The 19,695-nt window shown below is 44.5% G+C and overlaps 1 protein-coding gene across 1 annotated transcript in view; it reads left to right on the forward strand.

Moving 5' to 3' along the window:
* Positions 1 to 19,695, forward strand: part of GJD2 (gap junction protein delta 2) — a 34,044-nt gene extending 14,349 nt beyond the window's left edge. Inside the window, exon 2 of the mRNA XM_030214058.1 lies at positions 18,852 to 19,695. Within this exon, the coding sequence (XP_030069918.1) occupies positions 18,852 to 19,695 (844 nt within the window). The remainder of the gene's footprint in view (positions 1 to 18,851) is intronic.

The raw sequence follows: 19,695 nt of genomic DNA on the forward strand, positions 1-19,695 counted from the left end.
TGGCCCAAAGAAAACTTGGTAGGTCATTCAGAGCGACCTCTATTTGTTTCTCAACCATAGAGGTGACAGCCATAATGAGTGAAGTGGTTTCATTAGGGGAAGGATCAAAATGAATTTCAAAGTGAAACAATGTCAACAGGTCTCTCCCAAGTAAGTTGACAGGGCACAACGGAGCATACAAAAAGGGAGCAGATAGTTGTTGATCCGCATAGGTAATTGGTAAAGGCTCAAGCAGGGGTGTGTCTGTTGGGACACCATCAAAGCCTGTGGTGGTAACATTGTTAGGGGAAACTTTAAGAAGTTTCTGCAATTTGTGCGGGACATGGGCTAGCACAGAGCGAGAGGCGCCTGTGTCTATTAAAAAGGGAACAGGGACATCACAGATTAACAAGGTGATCATGGGATCATCCAATCCTGCAGCAGTGTGGACCACGCCTAGTCACTGTGGGCGGCGTTGATCGGGGTTCCACAAAGGGAAAGATTGGCGCTCTGGAGGACGGGTTTGACGGTTTTGACGGCGGATTTGATTCATTAGTGTATTTTGTGGTGGTAGGGAACATTCCCGTGCATAATGGCCGTATTGCTGGCAACGATAACACTGAACATCTATATAACGATCTGGGCTTGGTCGGGAACGATAGTCTCTGGGTTGTGTATTATCATCAGGGGGCCCCCGTGGAGGACCTCTCTGAGGTTGGGAGCGACGGCCTCGGTCTTCAGGATAATCTGCTCTACGGTTGGGGCGGTAGGGCCATGGGCCCTGATTTCGGGAGTTATTGTCATAGCGTTGGTCAGCATACATAACAATAACAGGGGGAGAGGTCTCCGGGGCATTGGGATCTGCGTCAGAGCTCTTAGAGGCTCTCTTTTCTTTGAGATCTTCAGTTTGTAGCACTTCCAGGTTAGTGTGTACTGTCTTACGATGTTGGGCTTCATCTTGCTTGCTTTTAATAAGCTTTCTACAATGATGAAGGATGTGCTCACGAATCTTTGGCCATTTTTCAAGTTGGAGACCAACTGTGTCCTCTAGTTTGGTTTTAATCTGTGAAGGTAGGGTTCCCTTAAGTAAATGATAGAACACCGGAAGAGCATTATCGGAGTCAAATTTTTCCTCCGTCTCTTCTTTATAGAGATCTTGGAGTCTGAGTAAGTAAGCCTCAATAGGCTCTGAATCCATTTCCCATCTCTGAGAAGTGATAACTGAAAAGTCTTTTAGAGCCGGATACATGGTCCGGATTTCCTGGAATACTTTGGTCTGGATCTCTGTTAAAGGATTGCCATCATACTCGGTATCTGTTACAAATTTGGCATAGCCCGATTGAGTGAATATGTCAGTGACACTGGCGTGTGGGGTTCTGCCCAAAAGCGCTTTCATGTCTCCAACTGACAGGGTGGTCCCTAGTGTAATGTCCTGAAATTTCTTTAACCATCGGTTACCTCCTAATGTAATATCCGGGAGTTGCAGTATGAGGCTATTTAATTCAACTGCTGAAAGTGGAGTGTACTCCGTATGAGGAACACCACCTGACATCTTATTTAACAAGGGAAAAAGTTTTACTTTTTCAAAGGGTTTAATCAATGAAGATGTAAGGAGATCAATTGATGCGGTTGGGGGAAATTGGTTCTCGTACTTTTTCCAAACCTGAAGACCTTGGATTAGGTAGAGGGTCGTTTTCTGATCCCAATGGGGGTCAGGGTGGTCATAAATAAGATCTCTCACTAGTGAGAGCTTATCAGACCGCAAGGATCCTTCTCGTGGGAAGAGGGCGGACTGAGGCTGAAGCGCCTCAGACCATCCTGCAAGATTATCAATCCATGGTTGAACATAATACCATGAATTTTCATGTAATGCCACATATTGGGCGGGTGTGCTAGGTGGACCAGATAAGCCAGGTTCTGTATCAATGTTCAGACCTGTAGGGTGACGGGGACCGTCAATAACTGCAAGGCAGCGACTAGATCCCTCGTCAGTAAGATAACTTTGAGGGTGGCGTTGTCTGGTATGATGTGAAATAACATCATGTTGTTGGGGCATTTTGGATTTTGATGCAGCAGATGCAATAGTATCCGGGAGTTCTGAAATGGACTTACGTAAGGAACGAAGTCCTTCTGAAACGAATGCGAGGTCATTTCCCATACTGGCCAATGTGGTGCCATGTTGTGGCAAACAACCTGCCCCTGAAGGAATGTGAGTGTCAGGGGGACGGGTCTTGGGTAGTTCCAGGTGCGATGAATCTCCTTCCACCGAGGAGGAGAAATTTAGCACTGGGGGAGGTTCATTTCGAATATCCTCCAGGTCAGATTTAGCTGGGAGTTGTTGTTGTAAAACTTCCCATGCTGCGTCTAATGGGGAGGATATTATTTTTGGTAGATCCCCAGTACCTGGTTTGGCTGGAAGTATGAGAGGACGGCGGAGACGAGCCAGTTCCTCTGCTAATTGGGGAATTTTACCCTTGGGGCGTGCACCCAATTGCTCCCATCTAGGAGGAGTAGAACACTCAGGTTCTAGAGTCGGCATGGAAGGATTCACTGGAACATGGGGCGCTTTAATAAAACCCCGATCATAGAGTTCCTGACAAATAGCCCGTGTCTGTGTAGCAGGACTACATGGGATGAAGCCCATCTGTCGTAACTGAGACAAGATAGGGTAATGTAGGGATGCGGGAGGCAAGGAACCAGTTTGGACAGTGGAGTCCAAATGTGGCGGTGGAGGTGATGTCTGAGTTGAATGTCCCATGTATGGGTAGGTAGCCGTTTGAGTAGTCATGTGTGAGGTCAATCCTGGTCCTGGCACAGGACAGGTGGAGGTCTGGGCAGCCGCATCAATCTGACTGATGGTTGGGTGGTGAATGGTGACCGGAACCAAAGGGTCCTGGACACAAGGGTAATGTTCAATAATGGGGGGGGGTATGTCAATCTCATAACCTCCAATAGTACGATAGACATGAGGTTGTGGAGTTAGCGTTTGGGTAGTTGCCTGCATCGTTGGGGCAGTCGTGGCCGTGGGCGACTGAGCAACAGTCTGAGCCACTGGCATTGTTGAAGGGGTTAAGGGCGTCTGAGTTTGTACTGACCCCTGAGATATTGGGTTTGAGTTTTGTTGTGATGAGGGAAGAGATAGATCAACAACACCGGCAATGCGCACGGTAGTGGGTGGGTCAAATACCATAGGAGCGGGAGATACCGCAGGTAGCGGGGGTGTCACTGTCTGAGATCCTTGAGAATTCTGCAGCAGAGGACTTGTGACCGGTTTATCACAATATCCTGGGGGTATCGGGGTATATCCCACTGCACATGGTAGAAGCTTTGTCGTACCTGCAGCGGTAGCAGCATCATAAGGCGGTGGGGCAGTAGGTATTACTGCCTCCTGGTAGGGGGCTTGGTCGCAATCGGACTTACCTAAACTCCTATCGTTCTGGTTTTGTGCAATAAGTATGAATTTATTAATGGCAGCTAAATGTTTATCCCTAGATTTTCCTGTTTTGTGGGACTCATTGTAGCAGACCAAAGCTTGGAGTTTGCCCTGATCAAATGAGCCCTTTGATGGCCATTCCAGTCCTTGATCCTTAGCGGACCAACCGGTATGCCAGGTTTGACATAAGCGGGTAAGTTCTTTTCTATCAGCGGGAAAGAAATTAAGGACTCTGTCCAGGGGACTAGGGGATGAGGAGGAGGACATAGTGGGATCTGAAATAGGGGGAAGACAATCCACATAGGAACTCATAGAAGAGTGTATTCTATATAATGCAATATCTTTAAGTAAGACGGTTCAAGTCAGAATTCTGAGGTCTATAACAGGGGCAACTAAACAAAACCATGCAAAGGAAAATTATTTAAACAAAAACATGCATCATGCGTATAGAAAACACCTTTATACTCACGCGTCTTCAAGAGCGTCCCGGTGACGGAACCTAGAACAGAAATTACTAATTGGCGGAAAGCTCAATGCTTTAGCCGCAAGTTAAATGAACAGACGCATGAAAGTCACAAAAGATGGACAGAGTATTTAAGAATATAGTGTCAGTGTGCATACTACTCTACCCCTAATTAATAAAAAACTACTCCCCAGAGTGTGCTTCTAAAGACATAAAGAAACTGAATTCCACTGCCTGCCAAAACCTTTCCCAGATAAGTGGCCATGAGTTCCAGCCCATGATAGAGCCCCCAAAAAGGGACATTGCAAACACTCCCGAAAAGGACTCAAAAAAACCAGCGAATACGGTGTCATGAATCGAAGAGTAGCGGTCCCATCGGTTTCCGCTGACCATTGAACTTCTCGTATACGATTGAACTTCTCGTATACGACTAATCACCCCAAAGGACCTGTAGCTTGAGAACTTCTCGTGTACAACAATCCACTCAGAAATTTATGGTTAGGAAACATCTCGTATATGACTAACCAGTCTAGAACGTTGAAAAGTTAGGAAAACTTCCCGTGTAAAACTAACCCTCCAAGAATATTGAATGCCCGAGTCCACCTGTACACAATCGCAACGAAAGTCGTTAGACGTCTCTTTATTAACCCCGCGGTCATCTATACAAGTAACCCCTAGGTGGGCAATAACGCCGAATCCACAGGCCACTCCGAAAATGGAATGGAAGTCTGTTCAAAATCTACTAATTAAGATACTGTCATCCATTGAAGGATTTGTGACCCTCCAATAGGTGTAAGCCCCAGGCATCAGTATCGTCAATGGTTATAGCGTGACACTGGTATATAAGGGGAGACAAAACAAAAAAAAATTTTTAAGTAGAATAAAAGGTATAGCCCATCCCAGGGAAGAGCCCCTGTAACAAACTGCAAAAATAATAAAAAGAAAATAAATTTAGTTAAAAGAAAATTGAAAGAAAAATTTAACACTAAACACATGTAAGCTCTTGGGGGAAGGTACCATAAAAGAGTAACAAGACAATAGATTTGCTTATTAAATAATTCATAAAAAGGGACTCAAAAGCATTAAAATAGGACAGCCGACGGTAAACAGAGTTAAATTTGCAGAGAAGTGAATATATGATTGGACTAAGAACATTGCCGTACACTATCTATTAATAGAACGCAGGCACAGTATCGTAAGCTTAAACCACTTGTATGCCGGAAAGTTACGGGCAAGCAGTTTTACAGGAAATGCGTGCATATTAATCATGCCAAGCAGAAATCATGGCAGAAGCTAAGTCCCCAAAGCTCATGCAGCAGTGGCCAATAAAAACAAAGCAAGTGTTTGAAAAGGACCGTAGAAAAAGGTTGACTACTAAATATGTTTAAGTTAGGCTCCAAGGTCAAACAGATGCAGGTCTAAAATTCTTAGTATGCAAACTGTGGCGTACGATAGCAACTAGAGAATAGCATTGTCCATCTCCAATACAATAATTGCCAGGTGGCAGGCAATACTCCAAACGGGAGTTTTAGCAGAAAAGATAAAAATAATTAACAGCACGGAAGACGGTAGCAGTCTGTCAAAAGTGATGACACACCATCTCTACAACGTACGAAATTATTTTTAAACAAAATGTTACAAGAGATGCCCAAGCTAAAGATTAACAGAGTCAAGAGGGAGAGAAGAAGGAGGAAGTGGCCACCGCCCAAAAAGGAGAAGTGGAGCATCTACGCACTTTTAATATGAAAGGAAAAAGGAGAGAAAAACAGAAAGACGGGACTTATAAGGACTTATGAGGACCAGGTTCCATCCGGAAAGAATGAACAATATGTAGAAATGTCCCATGTTAGACAAAGAGAGAGGGAAACAAAAATTTTAAAGCAAAGTAAGCATATGTAAGCTCTTCGGATCAGATACGTTCACTATACAATACAGGCTATAATAGCCTAAGAGGAAGCAGGTGTTTCCTACAGTCATACAGTTATGGCGTACTGAGATGAGACATAAGGAATACAGAGAAGAAGAAAGGAAATAGGCTATAGATTAGTGTTATATTATGATTTTAAAACCCTAAAAGGCTGTGCCGTAATCCTAAAAGTGAAAGCAAGAAAATACTTCCGTACATTGCTACATGCACAGAAGTCCACACATACTGAACTCGGCAACATGAGCCATCGAAAGATAAGTAATTTTACTACTTTGATACTTGCAGAGAAAAAGTACCTAACATTCAGATGAGGCAAGCAAAGAGTTAGTTCAACAGGAAATAACTATATATCAATTATGACTGCAACTAGCAATGTATTAAGCGAATTACCGGAAGCACAAAAACTGTGTAACATGGGGCTGCAAAAAGAATAGCTTTGCAGGGCATCAAAATTGAAAGGTGATACTAATGTCTTTTAAGCTTGCAAAGGAACAAAGCAGTTTTGAAAAAGAGGTCAGTAGGACAACGTCTTAAAGAAGGAACAGGAAATGTGCTTTATAGTGAGAAAACAAGCAATGTAAGGATGCTGTAAGAAATAAGAAAAACAGAGGTGAACCCGTAGGCTCACCGAATAGGGAAAAAAAGTAGATTAGACGGACATCAGGGACGTGGAACATAAAAAAAACCAACGGGAGGGCGCACGCCCACAGACGAGAAGATGAGAACAGAAGGTAAAGACCAGGGAATGGGCGTAAAAGCAGAAAAGATAGCAAACAATCATACAGTTTGAAAGAAAGGGAAAACCCAAATCACAGGTTTCAGCGAAGCCGAGGTATTTTTAGATGACAGGCAAGGACAACAAAAAGTAAAGAAACAGAAGTGTTTGGGCAGGAAGGGGGGGGCCATGGGCTGTCAGAAGTGGCGGAAGATAGGACATAAGATAGGACATAAAATACACAGGGGTTCAGAGAAAAAGAAGGAGGAAAACAAATGTTGGACAGAGACTTAAGACACGAAATGTCAAGGCGTTAGGCAAAGAATAGCCCGCATAAGACCGCTCACTGACAATCGTGCTGAAAAAGAAAATACAGTCACCATCTGCTAAGTATGGTCTCCCAAAACTCAGAATCGAGATGGCATACATATTCTTTCATACAACAAACACTCAAAAGGAACAGTATATAGGTGATGAATACAAGATAAAGCATACGGACAGTCAGAAAGAAGGACCAAGATACAGATGTATTAGTTCAGTATAGGAAGCCAGCAAAATAGGAGAAAATGGGGAGAAAGGTGAGAGGTAAGAAAAGAATGGACAGAATAATAGTGCCCAATACCCCTCAAGTGGGCAATGTCCGTAAGAGGGAAATAAAAGAATGCAGGAGATAAAGACATGCAGGAGACAAAGGAAGAAGGCAGAAACATAGGAGAGTATTTAATGCAGGGGTGAGAAAAAGAAACGGACAGAACATGAGTGCCCATTACCCCGCAATAGGGCAATGTCCGTAGGAGGCAGAAGGAGAGAGAGAAAGAGGGAGAAAACGAAGGAATGACAGAGGGGGGGCACGAAAGAGATAATGGCCACGGGGAGAAAGAAAAAATAGGACATTGAACGCACAGATTAAACATCCCCTCTTGCGTTCAAATGGGGGGGAGGAAGGTCAGCGAGTACGCTCAGCGACCGGGGCTCACCACTGTTTTGCCTGACCTCGTTTTCGTCCTCCTTGGGCTATTCCATATGGAGGATTGAACGTACTAAGTTCATCCAGAAGATTCTGAATTGTTTTTCTTACTTCCATTGTCACCCAGTCCCATGGGGGTCTGGTCTGGGCAGGCATCAACAGCCGCAATTCAAAACTAATTCCCATAACTACTGCTTTCTGCCTTTCTGGATCTAGGTATATTCTGGGCCTTTTATGTTCCCACATAAAGTCTGTTAGAATCTATCAGTATTTTATGCACCAAATGAGTGTCTGGTGTGGGTTTAGTTTAGTTTGTAAAATAAGTGACAGGTAAGGAATACTTAAAAATGAAGACAGAGATAGGTTTCAGATAGAAGGCATTTATTCTTACCAAAGTTTTCAAAGTAGTACAGACATCGGACAGATTCTGGGTTCAATGGCACAGCGCTCTGCCGTCTGAGATGCGTTGGGGACGACTCCGAACCTAAGCCAAAATCACCCTTCTTTTATACTCTCATCTCTCTATTGAAGTCTATGGCAGCACCTATTTTGGGACCTGTTTTTTTCAAATATTTCTCAATTTCTGCGGTTAAACTGTCGCGTACTGCCATCTGTGCTTTTTGTACCCAGCTCTTCCGTTCCATGTATTTCACAAGGTTGCAACATTTTCCGGTAATATCAACATGTTTTTTTGGAACAAACTGTTTTTGCGGTTACTAACATTTTTTCTGTTGAGATACCAGTTTCACATATTTCATCAACATCTTTCACAACACCTTCTGATCTCTGTATCAGTATCATTTTATACAATAATATACTAAAATAGGCCCCATTTTGAGAACCACATTTTATTCATTTTATCCATCATTCTTTCATTTCAGGTGCTATATATTATTTGGATATTGTACCTGTACCTGTTTGTGTCAAGACTCATTGTTCAGACCTGCTTTCTGCAGATTCTCAAATATTAATTCATTTGTTACTTGTTTGGCCTAATCAGTACTTTTTCAGATGTTTTTGGCTCTGTGGCTTTGTCCGTCACAATTCCTGTGGCAGATCTAAAACCAGGCCATATATTAACAATATGCAAAAGAACTAGTGTGAGTGGTTAATGCTGAATTTTAAAACAAACCCACTGGTTTTATAATTGTTTTTATTCTCTACTCCCCATGCAGCTAATCAGTCAGCAAGCTCTTGTACACAGAGACCAGCAGATTGCCTGCTTATAACTCATCAATCCCTCTTCTCAAATTATGCTGGTGTCAGTCTGTGTGAGATCAAACAGGTTGACATGCAGCCCCCTCCTTATCCCCCAACACTTCCCTTTTCTGTAGCCAGGCTAAAAGAAAAAACAAACAAACAATTTTTAGAGATCAGGGCCTCACACAGCAGTGTATGCATAGCCATTCTGCCTTTTGTTTTACCAGCCTCTTCCAGATTCCCCCTTCCTTATCCCCCTTTTCAGCGGGCAATTCAGAAAAAGCAGATCTGTGTGATTATAGTTTTTTAAAGATAGAGATAAAATCCCAGAGCCATACGTTTTACGCTGTTTTTAGGTTTTGCAGAAGTCTCTCTTAGTAGGACTCTAAAAACAAAAAAAGGCTTTTGTTTAAACAAATGCTAACCCTTCCTGACTATCAATATGAGCAAGTAAGCCCTGCTGACACAGAGATGTGCTATATTGTAAAGGCAAGTAGGTTACGTGAAAGAAATGTAAATGTGCAAGTCCTCATTCCAGACATTTCTGGACTAAATATATATTGTACACTTTACACTGACAATTTTCACCACTGTTGAACAGTCTGCTATGATACATGAGAAGCAATGGAGCAGGCATGCATCAAACTCTTCATTAGTCATAGCAGAAATGTAAAGTCCCTACCATCTCTGGATCAAACTGAATTCTGGTTGTTTTTTTTTACATGACTTCATAGGATGGTGAGTGCTTCAACACTATCACAGTATCATAATAAGAGGGTGTTTTATTTTTTAAAAAGTCCTTGGTGCAGGAGGGGACTGTATAAGGGGAGAGGGGAGGAGGCAGCTGGATAGCTGTGCACTACATCTCTCTATGTGCAAGAGCTTTGAGCTTTGCCAGCTGCTTTTTTTTTTTTTTTAGTTGTCAGCGTGTAAAATGTGAAATGTATTTCTTGTCCAGACATGTCTGAAATGAGGACTCGCACAGTTCAAGGTGGCCATACATTCTTTCCCATGACCTACTTCCCTTTACAACACAGCACATCGTTGTGTAAGCAGGGCTTACTTGCTCATATTGATAGTTGGGAATGGTCAGCATCTGTTTAAACAAAAGCCTTCTTTTCTTTAGAGTTCTACTAAAAGAGATTTCTGCAAAACCTAAAAGCAGTGTAAAATATAGCTGGTAGCCTGACCCCGGTGCCGGGCCCCCCTTGGAGGCCCAGGCCCGGAGAATTTTGTCCCCTCTGTCCCCTCTCGGCAGCCCTGCTCCTGAGAGAGGGTAGCTGGGAAACAGCATGTGTCTGTGGCTGCTAAGATATGGAGGATTGGGAAGGAGAGCTGCATCCTTCATCCCTGAATTGATTCAGCAAAAGAGTTCTCAAATGACTGAAGATGTGGGGTGGGAGGCTGCATGCATGAACACTGCTCATCTCTGAATTGATTCAGCAAGAAGAGTTGTCAGCCTGAAAGATAATGAGAATGGATATGTACATAAGTATTGCCATACTGGGAAAGACCAAAGGTCCATCAAGCCCAGCATCCTGTTTCCAACAGTGACCAATCCAGGTCACAATATACCCGGCAAGATCCCAAAAATGTACAAAACATTTTATACTGCTTATCCCAGAAATAATGGATTTTCCCCAAGTCCATTTAATAACGGTCTATGGACTTTTCCTTTAGGAAGCCGTCCAAACCTTTTTAAAACTCCGCTAAGTTAACCGCCTTTACCACATTCTCTGGCAACGAATTCCAGAGTTTAATTACAAGTTGAGTGAAGAAAGATTTTCTCCGTTTCTTTTTAAATTTACTACATTGTAGCTTCATCGCATGCCCCCTAGTCCTACTATTTTTGGAAAGCGTAAACAGACACTTCACATCTACCGGTTTAACTCCACTCATTATTTTATAGACCTCTATCATATCTCCTCTCAGCTGCCTTTTCTCCAGGCTGAAGAGCCTCAGCTGCTTTAGCCTTTCCTCATAGGGAAGTCGTCCCATCCCCTTTATCATTTTCGTCACCCTTCTCTGTAGCTTTTCTAATTCCACTACATCTTTTTTGAGATGCGGTGACCAGAATTTAACACAATATTCAAGGTGCGGTAAAGAGTGAGGAGGATAAAGCGAATGTGCCAAACAATTACTTCTCTTCAGTATTCATGGAGGAAAATCCTGGAGAGGGACCGTGGTTGGATGCCGAGGGAATATCTGGGAATGGAGTGGATACTGCACCATTTACGGAAGAAAGAGTTTATAAAAAGCTGGAGAATCTGAAGGTGCACAAAGCTATGGGGCTGGATGGGATACATTCCAGGATACTGAGGGAACTCAGGGAGGTCCTGGTGGGCCTCTTAAAGATTTATTTAATAGATCTTTAGAGACGGGAGAGGTTCCGCAAGATTGGAGACGAGCAGATGTGGTCCCTCTTCACAAAAGTTGAGACAGAGAAGAAGTGGGAAACTACAGACCGGTAAATCTCAAGTCGGTGGTAGGAAAAATAATGGAGTTGATGCTGAAAGAAAGGATAGTTAACTTTCTAGAAGCCAACGGGTTACAGGACACGAGGCAACATGGCTTTACCAAAGGAAAATCCTGCCAAATGAATCTCATTGACTTCTTTGACTGACCAAAGAACTGAATGAAGGACGTGCGCTAGATGTAATCTACTTGGATTTCAGCAAAACCTTTGATACGGTCCCCCACAGAAAACTCATGAATGAGCTGAAAGGGCTGAACTTAGGACCGAAAGTGGTGAACTGGATGAGAAACTGGTTGACCAATAGGTGGCAGAGGGTGGTGGTAAATGGAATCTGCTCGGAAGAAAGGAAGGTGAGCAGTGGAGTTCCTGAGGGGTCGGTGCTGGGGCCTATTCTGTTTAATATATTTGTGCGAGATATTGCTGAAGGGTTGGAAAGAAAGGTTTGCCTTTTTGCAGATGACATGAAGATAGCCAATAGAAGGGATACCCTTGAAGGAGTAGAAACAATGAGAAGGGATCTCCAAAAGTTAGAAGAATGGTTGAGGGCAGTGGCGTAGCAAGGGCGGGGTGGTGGGGTGGTCCGCCCCGGGTGTCAACAGGTGTGGGGGGGGTGCTCCGCTCCGTCCATCCACACCCCACCCCTTGGCATGGAACCGCCTGCCCCACACACCCCCCACCCCTGACGCAGTCCCCACCTGCCAACCAGGTTCCAGTTCCGTCCACCCCCAGTGTGGCACTGCCTCCCCCCTGACGCAGTCCCCACCTGCCAACCAGGTTCCAGCTCCACCCAACCCAGCGTGGCACCTCACATCTGCAGCACTGCTGTAAAAAGAAGAAAATTGCCTCGTCGTCGGCCCTTCCTTCACTGTGTCCCGCCCTCTGACATAACTTCCTATTTCCTCGAGGGCCACTCGTTTTCTTGATACCCACACTGAATATACATGACAGAAAGTAGCTTGCAGTAGAAGCAGTGCATGTAACTATCTCTCATGAATACTCATTACAGATATTCAAAAAAACCTGACTGGCTGAGGTTCCCACAGGATAGGTTTGGGAACCACTGGTGTAGAGAAACATACTCAAATATGATATGAGACAAACGGGTCAATTCTATAAACTGGCACTAGAGGAAGGCACCACTTATACATGCTAAAGGTGCCATTATTTGGCAGGCATCTACAGTGGTGGAAATAAGTATTTGATCCCTTGCTGATTTTGTAAGTTTGCCCACTGACAAAGACATGAGCAGCCCATAATTGAAGGGTAGGTTATTGGTAACAGTGAGAGATAGCACATCACAAATTAAATCCGGAAAATCACATTGTGGAAAGTATATGAATTTATTTGCATTCTGCAGAGGGAAATAAGTATTTGATCCCCCACCAACCAGTAAGAGATCTGGCCCCTACAGACCAGGTAGATGCTCCAAATCAACTCGTTACCTGCATGACAGACAGCTGTCGGCAATGGTCACCTGTATGAAAGACACCTGTCCACAGACTCAGTGAATCAGTCAGACTCTAACCTCTACAAAATGGCCAAGAGCAAGGAGCTGTCTAAGGATGTCAGGGACAAGATCATACACCTGCACAAGGCTGGAATGGGCTACAAAACCATCAGTAAGACGCTGGGCGAGAAGGAGACAACTGTTGGTGCCATAGTAAGAAAATGGAAGAAGTACAAAATGACTGTCAATCGACAAAGATCTGGGGCTCCACGCAAAATCTCACCTCGTGGAGTATCCTTGATCATGAGGAAGGTTAGAAATCAGCCTACAACTACAAGGGGGGAACTTGTCAATGATCTCAAGGCAGCTGGGACCACTGTCACCACGAAAACCATTGGTAACACATTACGACATAACGGATTGCAATCCTGCAGTGCCCGCAAGGTCCCCCTGCTCCGGAAGGCACATGTGACGGCCCGTCTGAAGTTTGCCAGTGAACACCTGGATGATGCCGAGAGTGATTGGGAGAAGGTGCTGTGGTCAGATGAGACAAAAATTGAGCTCTTTGGCATGAACTCAACTCGCCGTGTTTGGAGGAAGAGAAATGCTGCCTATGATCCAAAGAACACCGTCCCCACTGTCAAGCATGGAGGTGGAAATGTTATGTTTTGGGGGTGTTTCTCTGCTAAGGGCACAGGACTACTTCACCGCATCAATGGGAGAATGGATGGGGCCATGTACCGTACAATTCTGAGTGACAACCTCCTTCCCTCCTCCAGGGCCTTAAAAATGGGTCGTGGCTGGGTCTTCCAGCACGACAATGACCCAAAACATACAGCCAAGGCAACAAAGGAGTGGCTCAGGAAGAAGCACATTAGGGTCATGGAGTGGCCTAGCCAGTCACCAGACCTTAATCCAATTGAAAACTTATGGAGGGAGCTGAAGCTGCGAGTTGCCAAGCGACAGCCCAGAACTCTTAATGATTTAGAGATGATCTGCAAAGAGGAGTGGACCAAAATTCCTCCTGACATGTGTGCAAACCTCATCATCAACTACAGAAGACGTCTGACCGCTGTGCTTGCCAACAAGTGTTTTGCCACCAAGTATTAGGTCTTGTTTGCCAGAGGGATTAAATACTTATTTCCCTCTGCAGAATGCAAATAAATTCATATACTTTCCACAATGTGATTTTCCGGATTTAATTTGTGATGTGCTATCTCTCACTGTTACCAATAACCTACCCTTCAATTATGGGCTGCTCATGTCTTTGTCAGTGGGCAAACTTACAAAATCAGCAAGGGATCAAATACTTATTTCCACCACTGTATGTGAGTAGTGTATCTCATTGGCTTTTGTCAAAGCTAATTTACATATTTTTGCCAGGTGATCAAGCCCACTTCTGACCCTGACAGGCAATCAGAAGTGAGGATATGCCCTCACCCCACCCACACCCCGTCCATGCCCTGCCCACACCCTGCCCCCTATGATAATGTCATTGGATGTGACATCACAGTCCTGTACCTTTGCATAACCCCACCCATCCCACCTTATTTGCATAGCCCTGCTCCAAACCCCACCTCTTTTTATATAATCCTGCCTAAAACCTCATGTTTTTAGTGATGTCATAGCCACAAACCTTTTTCCAAGATGGCGGCTACCACTGGATGCACTATATCACTTCCTGTTTCCACTACTGGCTGCCATCTTGGATAGGGTCACATGATGGGAAGTGACATAAAAAATCCCAACCCTGCCCCCTACAGCCTTGAAGAATGAGTACAGCTTAACTATTTTCTCACATGAGAGAAAATAGGCAGTTTTAGTCCCTGGACTCACTGTTTTCTTTTTAATTTTTTTCTTTCAAAAGGATACCTTATGTTTATTTTAAGCTGGATTGAGTTAGGGCCATCTGCTTTTAAGAATGACAGGAAGAACTAGCATGCTGTACAAAGCCTCCTCTCACAGTCCTTCTTTTTAAAGAGATCATTACATCTCTGTATGAGCTGTTTGCTTTGCAAGCACGTTCTTCTTGTCTGTGAAAGATCAATCGGTTTGTAGCCTTCCCAGTGAACTCTCTCTTTCCCTAGCCATCAACTCTATTTTGTCTGCATTCTCTCTCAACCTCCTCCCCTTTCCACTTCGAAGCCGTATTCCATAGAAAGAACTAGTGTGAACACGTTGTGCTGTTCCTTCCTGCACAGTTCAGTGTAAGCTGTTTTGCTTTTGAAGACCACAAGCCCCCTAAAAACAAAAGAAAAAAGAAACAGCTACTGTTTTCAAGTTTGCCAGTTTTAAAAAAAGTTGGTGGTAACAACATAACTGGGGCAAAAGTTACAGATAAGCCAACTTTTTCATTTTTAAATGCTTTATCTTGCTGTAGCAGTGTTAACCTAAGAAACATACAAGTTTTAAAAAAGTTAAGTAAAGCACTACTACTACTAATACTACTTAACATTTCTAGAGTGCTACTAGGGTTACACAGCGCTGTATAGATTAACAAAAAGGACAGTCCCTGCTCCAAGGAGCTTACAACCTAATGGGCGAAATGTCAAGTTGGGGCAGTCTAGATTTCCTGAATAGAGGTAAGGTGGTTAGGTGCCGAAAGCGACATTGAAGAGGTGGGCTTTGAGCAAGGATTTGAAGATGGGCAGGGAGGGGGCTTGGCGTATGGGCTCAGGGAGTTTATTCCAAGCATAGGGTGAGGCGAGGCAGAAAGGGCGGAGCCTGGAGTTGGCGGTGGTGGAGAAGGGTACTGAGGAGGGATTTGTCCTGTGAGCGGAGGTTACGGGTAGGAGCATAAGGGGAGATGAGGGTAGAGAGGTAAGGAGGGGCTGCAGATCGAGTGCATTTGTAGGTTAGTAGGAGAAGCTTGAACTGTATGCGGAACCTGATCGGAAGCCAGTGAAGTGACTTGAGGAGAGAGGTGATATGAGCATATCGGTCTAGGCGGAAGATAAGATGAGCAGCAGAGTTCTGAACGGATTGAAGGGGGGATAGATGGTTAAGTGGGAGACCAGTGAGGAGTAGGTTGCAGTAGTCAAGGCGAGAGGTGATGAGAGAGTGGATGAGAGTTCAGATGGTGTGCTCGGAGAGGAAGGGGTGAATTTTGCTGATGTTATAGAGAAAGAAGTGACAGGTCTTGGCTGTCTGCTGGATATGGGCAGAGAAGGAGAGGGAGGAGTCGAAGATGACTCCGAGGTTGCGGGCAGATGAGACGGGGAGGATGATGGTGTTGTCGACTGAAATAGAGAGTGGAGAGAGAGGAGAAGTGGGTTTGGGTGGAAAGACAATGAGCTCGGTCTTGGCCATGTTCAGTTTCAAGTGGCGGTTGGACATCCAGGCCGCAATGTCGGCTAAGCAGGCCGATACTTTATCCTGGGTTTCTGAGTGATGTCTGGTGTGGAGAGATAAAGCTGGGTGTCATCAGCATAAAGATGATATTGAACCCATGAGAGGCGATTAGGGAGCCCAGGGAGGAGGTGTAGATTGAGAAAAGAAGGGGTCCAAGGACAGATCCCTGAGGAACTCCAACAGAGAGCGGAATGGGGGTGGAGGAAGAACCATGAGAATGTACTCTGAAGGTACAGTGGGAGAGATAAGAGGAGAACCAGGAGAGGACAGAGCCCTGGAACCCAAATGATGACAGTGTGTCAAGAAGTAAGTTGTGATTGACAGTGTCAAAAGCGGCGGATAGGTCGAGGAGGATAAGGATGGAGTAGTGACCTTTGGATTTGGCGAGGAACAGGTCATTGCAGACTTTAGATAGTGCCGTTTCCATCGAGTGTAGGGGGTGAAAGCTGGATTGAAGTGGATCGAGGATGGCATGAAAGGAGAGAAAATCAAGGCAGCGGCTGTGAACAGCACGTTCCAGTATCTTGGAGAGGAAGGGTAGGAGGGAGATGGGGCAGTAGTTGGAAGGACAGGTAGGGTCTAGTGATGGTTTTTTGAGAAGTGGTGTGACTACAGCATGCTTGAAGGTTTCAGGGACAGTTGCAGTGGAGAGAGAGGGGTTAAGGATATAACAGATGGGGGGGGGGGGGGACAGTAGGAGAGATGGTGTTTAGTAAGTTGGTGGGGATGGGATCAGAGGAACAGGTGGTGCATTTCGAGGAGGAAAGAAGGTGGGCAGTTTCCTCCTCGGTGATTTCAGGAAAAGAGGAGAAGGAGGCCTGGGTTGGTTGGTTGAGGGAGTGGGTTAAAGGGTGAAGAGGAGAAGGTGGCTTGGTTGTGAATTTGAGGTTGATCTTCTGCACCTTGTCATGGAAGTAGTCAGCTAGTGATTGAGGAGAGAGTGAGGGGGGGTGGGAGCAGAGGGCACTTTGAGGAGGGAGTTAAGGGTGGCGAAGAGACGACGAGGGTTGGAGCTGAGAGAATTAGTCAATTGGGTGTAATAGTCCTGTTTGGCAAGGAATAGGGAGGACTGGAAGAAGGATAGCATGAATTTGTAATGAATGAAGTCGATATGGGTGCGAGATTTCCTCCATGTATATTTGTATTGTAAAAATGAAACAGAGGCAGCCGAAAAATATAATTGTGCTACAGTTAAATCACGATGGTGGAGTAAACTGAATTTGTTTGTGGATTTGTTGTAAGAGTTATTGTGTATTTTCTCTGATACATAAAGAACATAAGTGTAGCCATACTGGGTCAGACCAATAGTCCATCTAGCCCAGTATCCTGTTTCCAACAGTGGCCAAGCCAGGTCCCAAATACCTGACACAAACCTAAATATGGTCATGTTTTGTTTGTTAAGCTGTGTAGCTGGGTCACCCATCCAGGACCCTGCCAGGCTCAGCCCTGCTTAGCAGCCTCTTCCTCCAAACGACTGTTGCCTTCACTCCACAGCAATCTGGCTCCTCTGAGCCTTGGCTCCAGGCCCTGTGAACTCCCAGGACTTCCTCCTCCCTCCATTCCTTTCACAGAGGCACATTCAAAGCCCAATGTTTATAAGTAAGAGCTTTTATTTTCTTGCTTCAAATCAACAAAACACCCTTCACTCAGGTTGTTTAGGCTAGCAGCCCAGAGCACAATCCAGGTTCAACACAGTCAAATTCAGGTTCAAAAACAGTCCATATAACTTCACTTCACTTTAGCTCAGATTACTTCACTTAGGGAACCGTACATTATCAGAGGGAAAAACCCAATAGCTTGGTAGGTTGCAGCCCAGACCTTTTTAGTATGAAACAGTTTACACAGTCTTTCTTGCACCTTCTTACAGCACGGTTACACAGCTTTATTCCCACCTGGTTCAGGCTGGGGTTTCAATTGTGCCCAGCTCTCTTTCTCTCCCACTGGCTGCACCTGTTTCCTCTTTAGTAGAGATTTCCCCCAGTGCCTTAGCCTCTCTCCTCCGGTCTTCCACCAGTCTCTCCAAGGTACAGCTAGCCACCCTCTTACAGCAGCTTTTTGGGTTTGAGCCAGGGCTCCAATCTCCATCTGTTCCTCCCCTAGTCCTTCAGTAACCTCCATTTTATCCTCCTCTCCAACTTCCCCCGCCCCCAAACTCTCCAGCTGGCCCTCATCACCTTCCTCTGAGACCATTTCCCAATCTTCTATCTCCTCCCCTAACTCTTGCACAGCCGGGTGGGGAAGAGAAGGATTCTGGGACTGGTAGTTCCTTCTCTTCTTCCTTAACCCGGCCAACCTCTCTGCCTCTGGTAGACCAGCTTTCTGAATGTGGGTGTTGTGCACATGAAATCTGCCCCGTTGGGGTTCCCCGGCTGCCTGCACCCCCTTTCTTTGTGCCCTCCCGGATCCCCTTTCACCTGCACTCTCATAGCTGTTATGCTTTATTTGAAAATAATACAAATATGTGAACTAACAAAAAAAAAAAGCACATAGGGCAAGGCTGAATGATTAGGCAAATATTATAACAAAAATATCATTGACTTCATTTGCTTGTACAATCTGAGATATCAATTATTTTCCAAAGGAATAGACTGTTTCAAATCTAGTCCTTTAAAAGCAAAAGCTTTTATTGTTCAATAAATTTAATCGCTCTGGTAGGTAAACTGTGTTATGTATTTTCAAAGCACTATGTCATTTTTTTGGAGTAGGGCTTCTTAGAATTTTTTGTTTTTTGTATATAGAATGAATTAGTTCAGCATCTATTCGTTTATGACACAGTGGGTTACGTATTCTGTAGTTTCAAAAACACATTTTGAAATATGTTGCCTTCTTTAATTTTGAAATCAGTGTTTGTATGCATTCTGATCAACTCCTTCATATTTTGTTTCTGTTGTAGGATTCTGCTGACAGTGGTAGTAATTTTCAGAATATTGATTGTGGCCATTGTCGGTGAAACAGTTTACGAGGATGAACAAACCATGTTTGTGTGTAATACTCTGCAGCCAGGATGCAATCAGGCTTGTTATGACAAAGCATTTCCAATTTCTCACATAAGATACTGGGTGTTTCAGATCATCATGGTATGTACCCCTAGCCTGTGTTTTATAACATACTCTCTTCACCAGTCTGCCAAGCAACAGAAAAGAAGGTACTCTACTGTCTTCCTCAGCTTGGATCGAGATCATGACTACACAAAACGTAACAACAGCAAGAAGATTAAGAACAACTTTGTTAATGGGGTCCTCCAGAACACAGAGAACTCTACTAAGGAAGCTGAACCAGATTGCTTGGAAGTGAAAAACAACCCAAACCCAATCAGTAGGCTCAGCAAGTCCAAGATGAAATGCCAAGAAGGGATCTCCAGATTTTATATCATCCAGGTGGTCTTCAGAAATGCCTTGGAGATTGGATTCTTAGTGGGACAGTATTTTCTCTATGGGTTCAATGTACATTCTATGTTTGAATGTGACCGCTACCCTTGCATCAAGGAGGTAGAGTGTTATGTCTCCAGGCCAACAGAGAAGACTGTTTTCTTGTTGTTCATGTTTGCAGTTAGTGGACTCTGTGTGGTGCTCAATCTGGCAGAACTGAACCACCTGGGCTGGAGGAAAATCAAAATGGCTGTCAGGGGAGTACAGGCCAAAAGGAAATTAATCTATGAGATTAAAAGCAAGGACCAGCCCAGAATAAGTGTGCCCAATTTTGGCAGGGCTCTGTCAAATGACTCAGCTTACGTGTGA

This window comes from Microcaecilia unicolor, chromosome 9, assembly GCF_901765095.1.
Source record: "Microcaecilia unicolor chromosome 9, aMicUni1.1, whole genome shotgun sequence".
Lineage (NCBI taxonomy): Eukaryota > Metazoa > Chordata > Amphibia > Gymnophiona > Siphonopidae > Microcaecilia > Microcaecilia unicolor.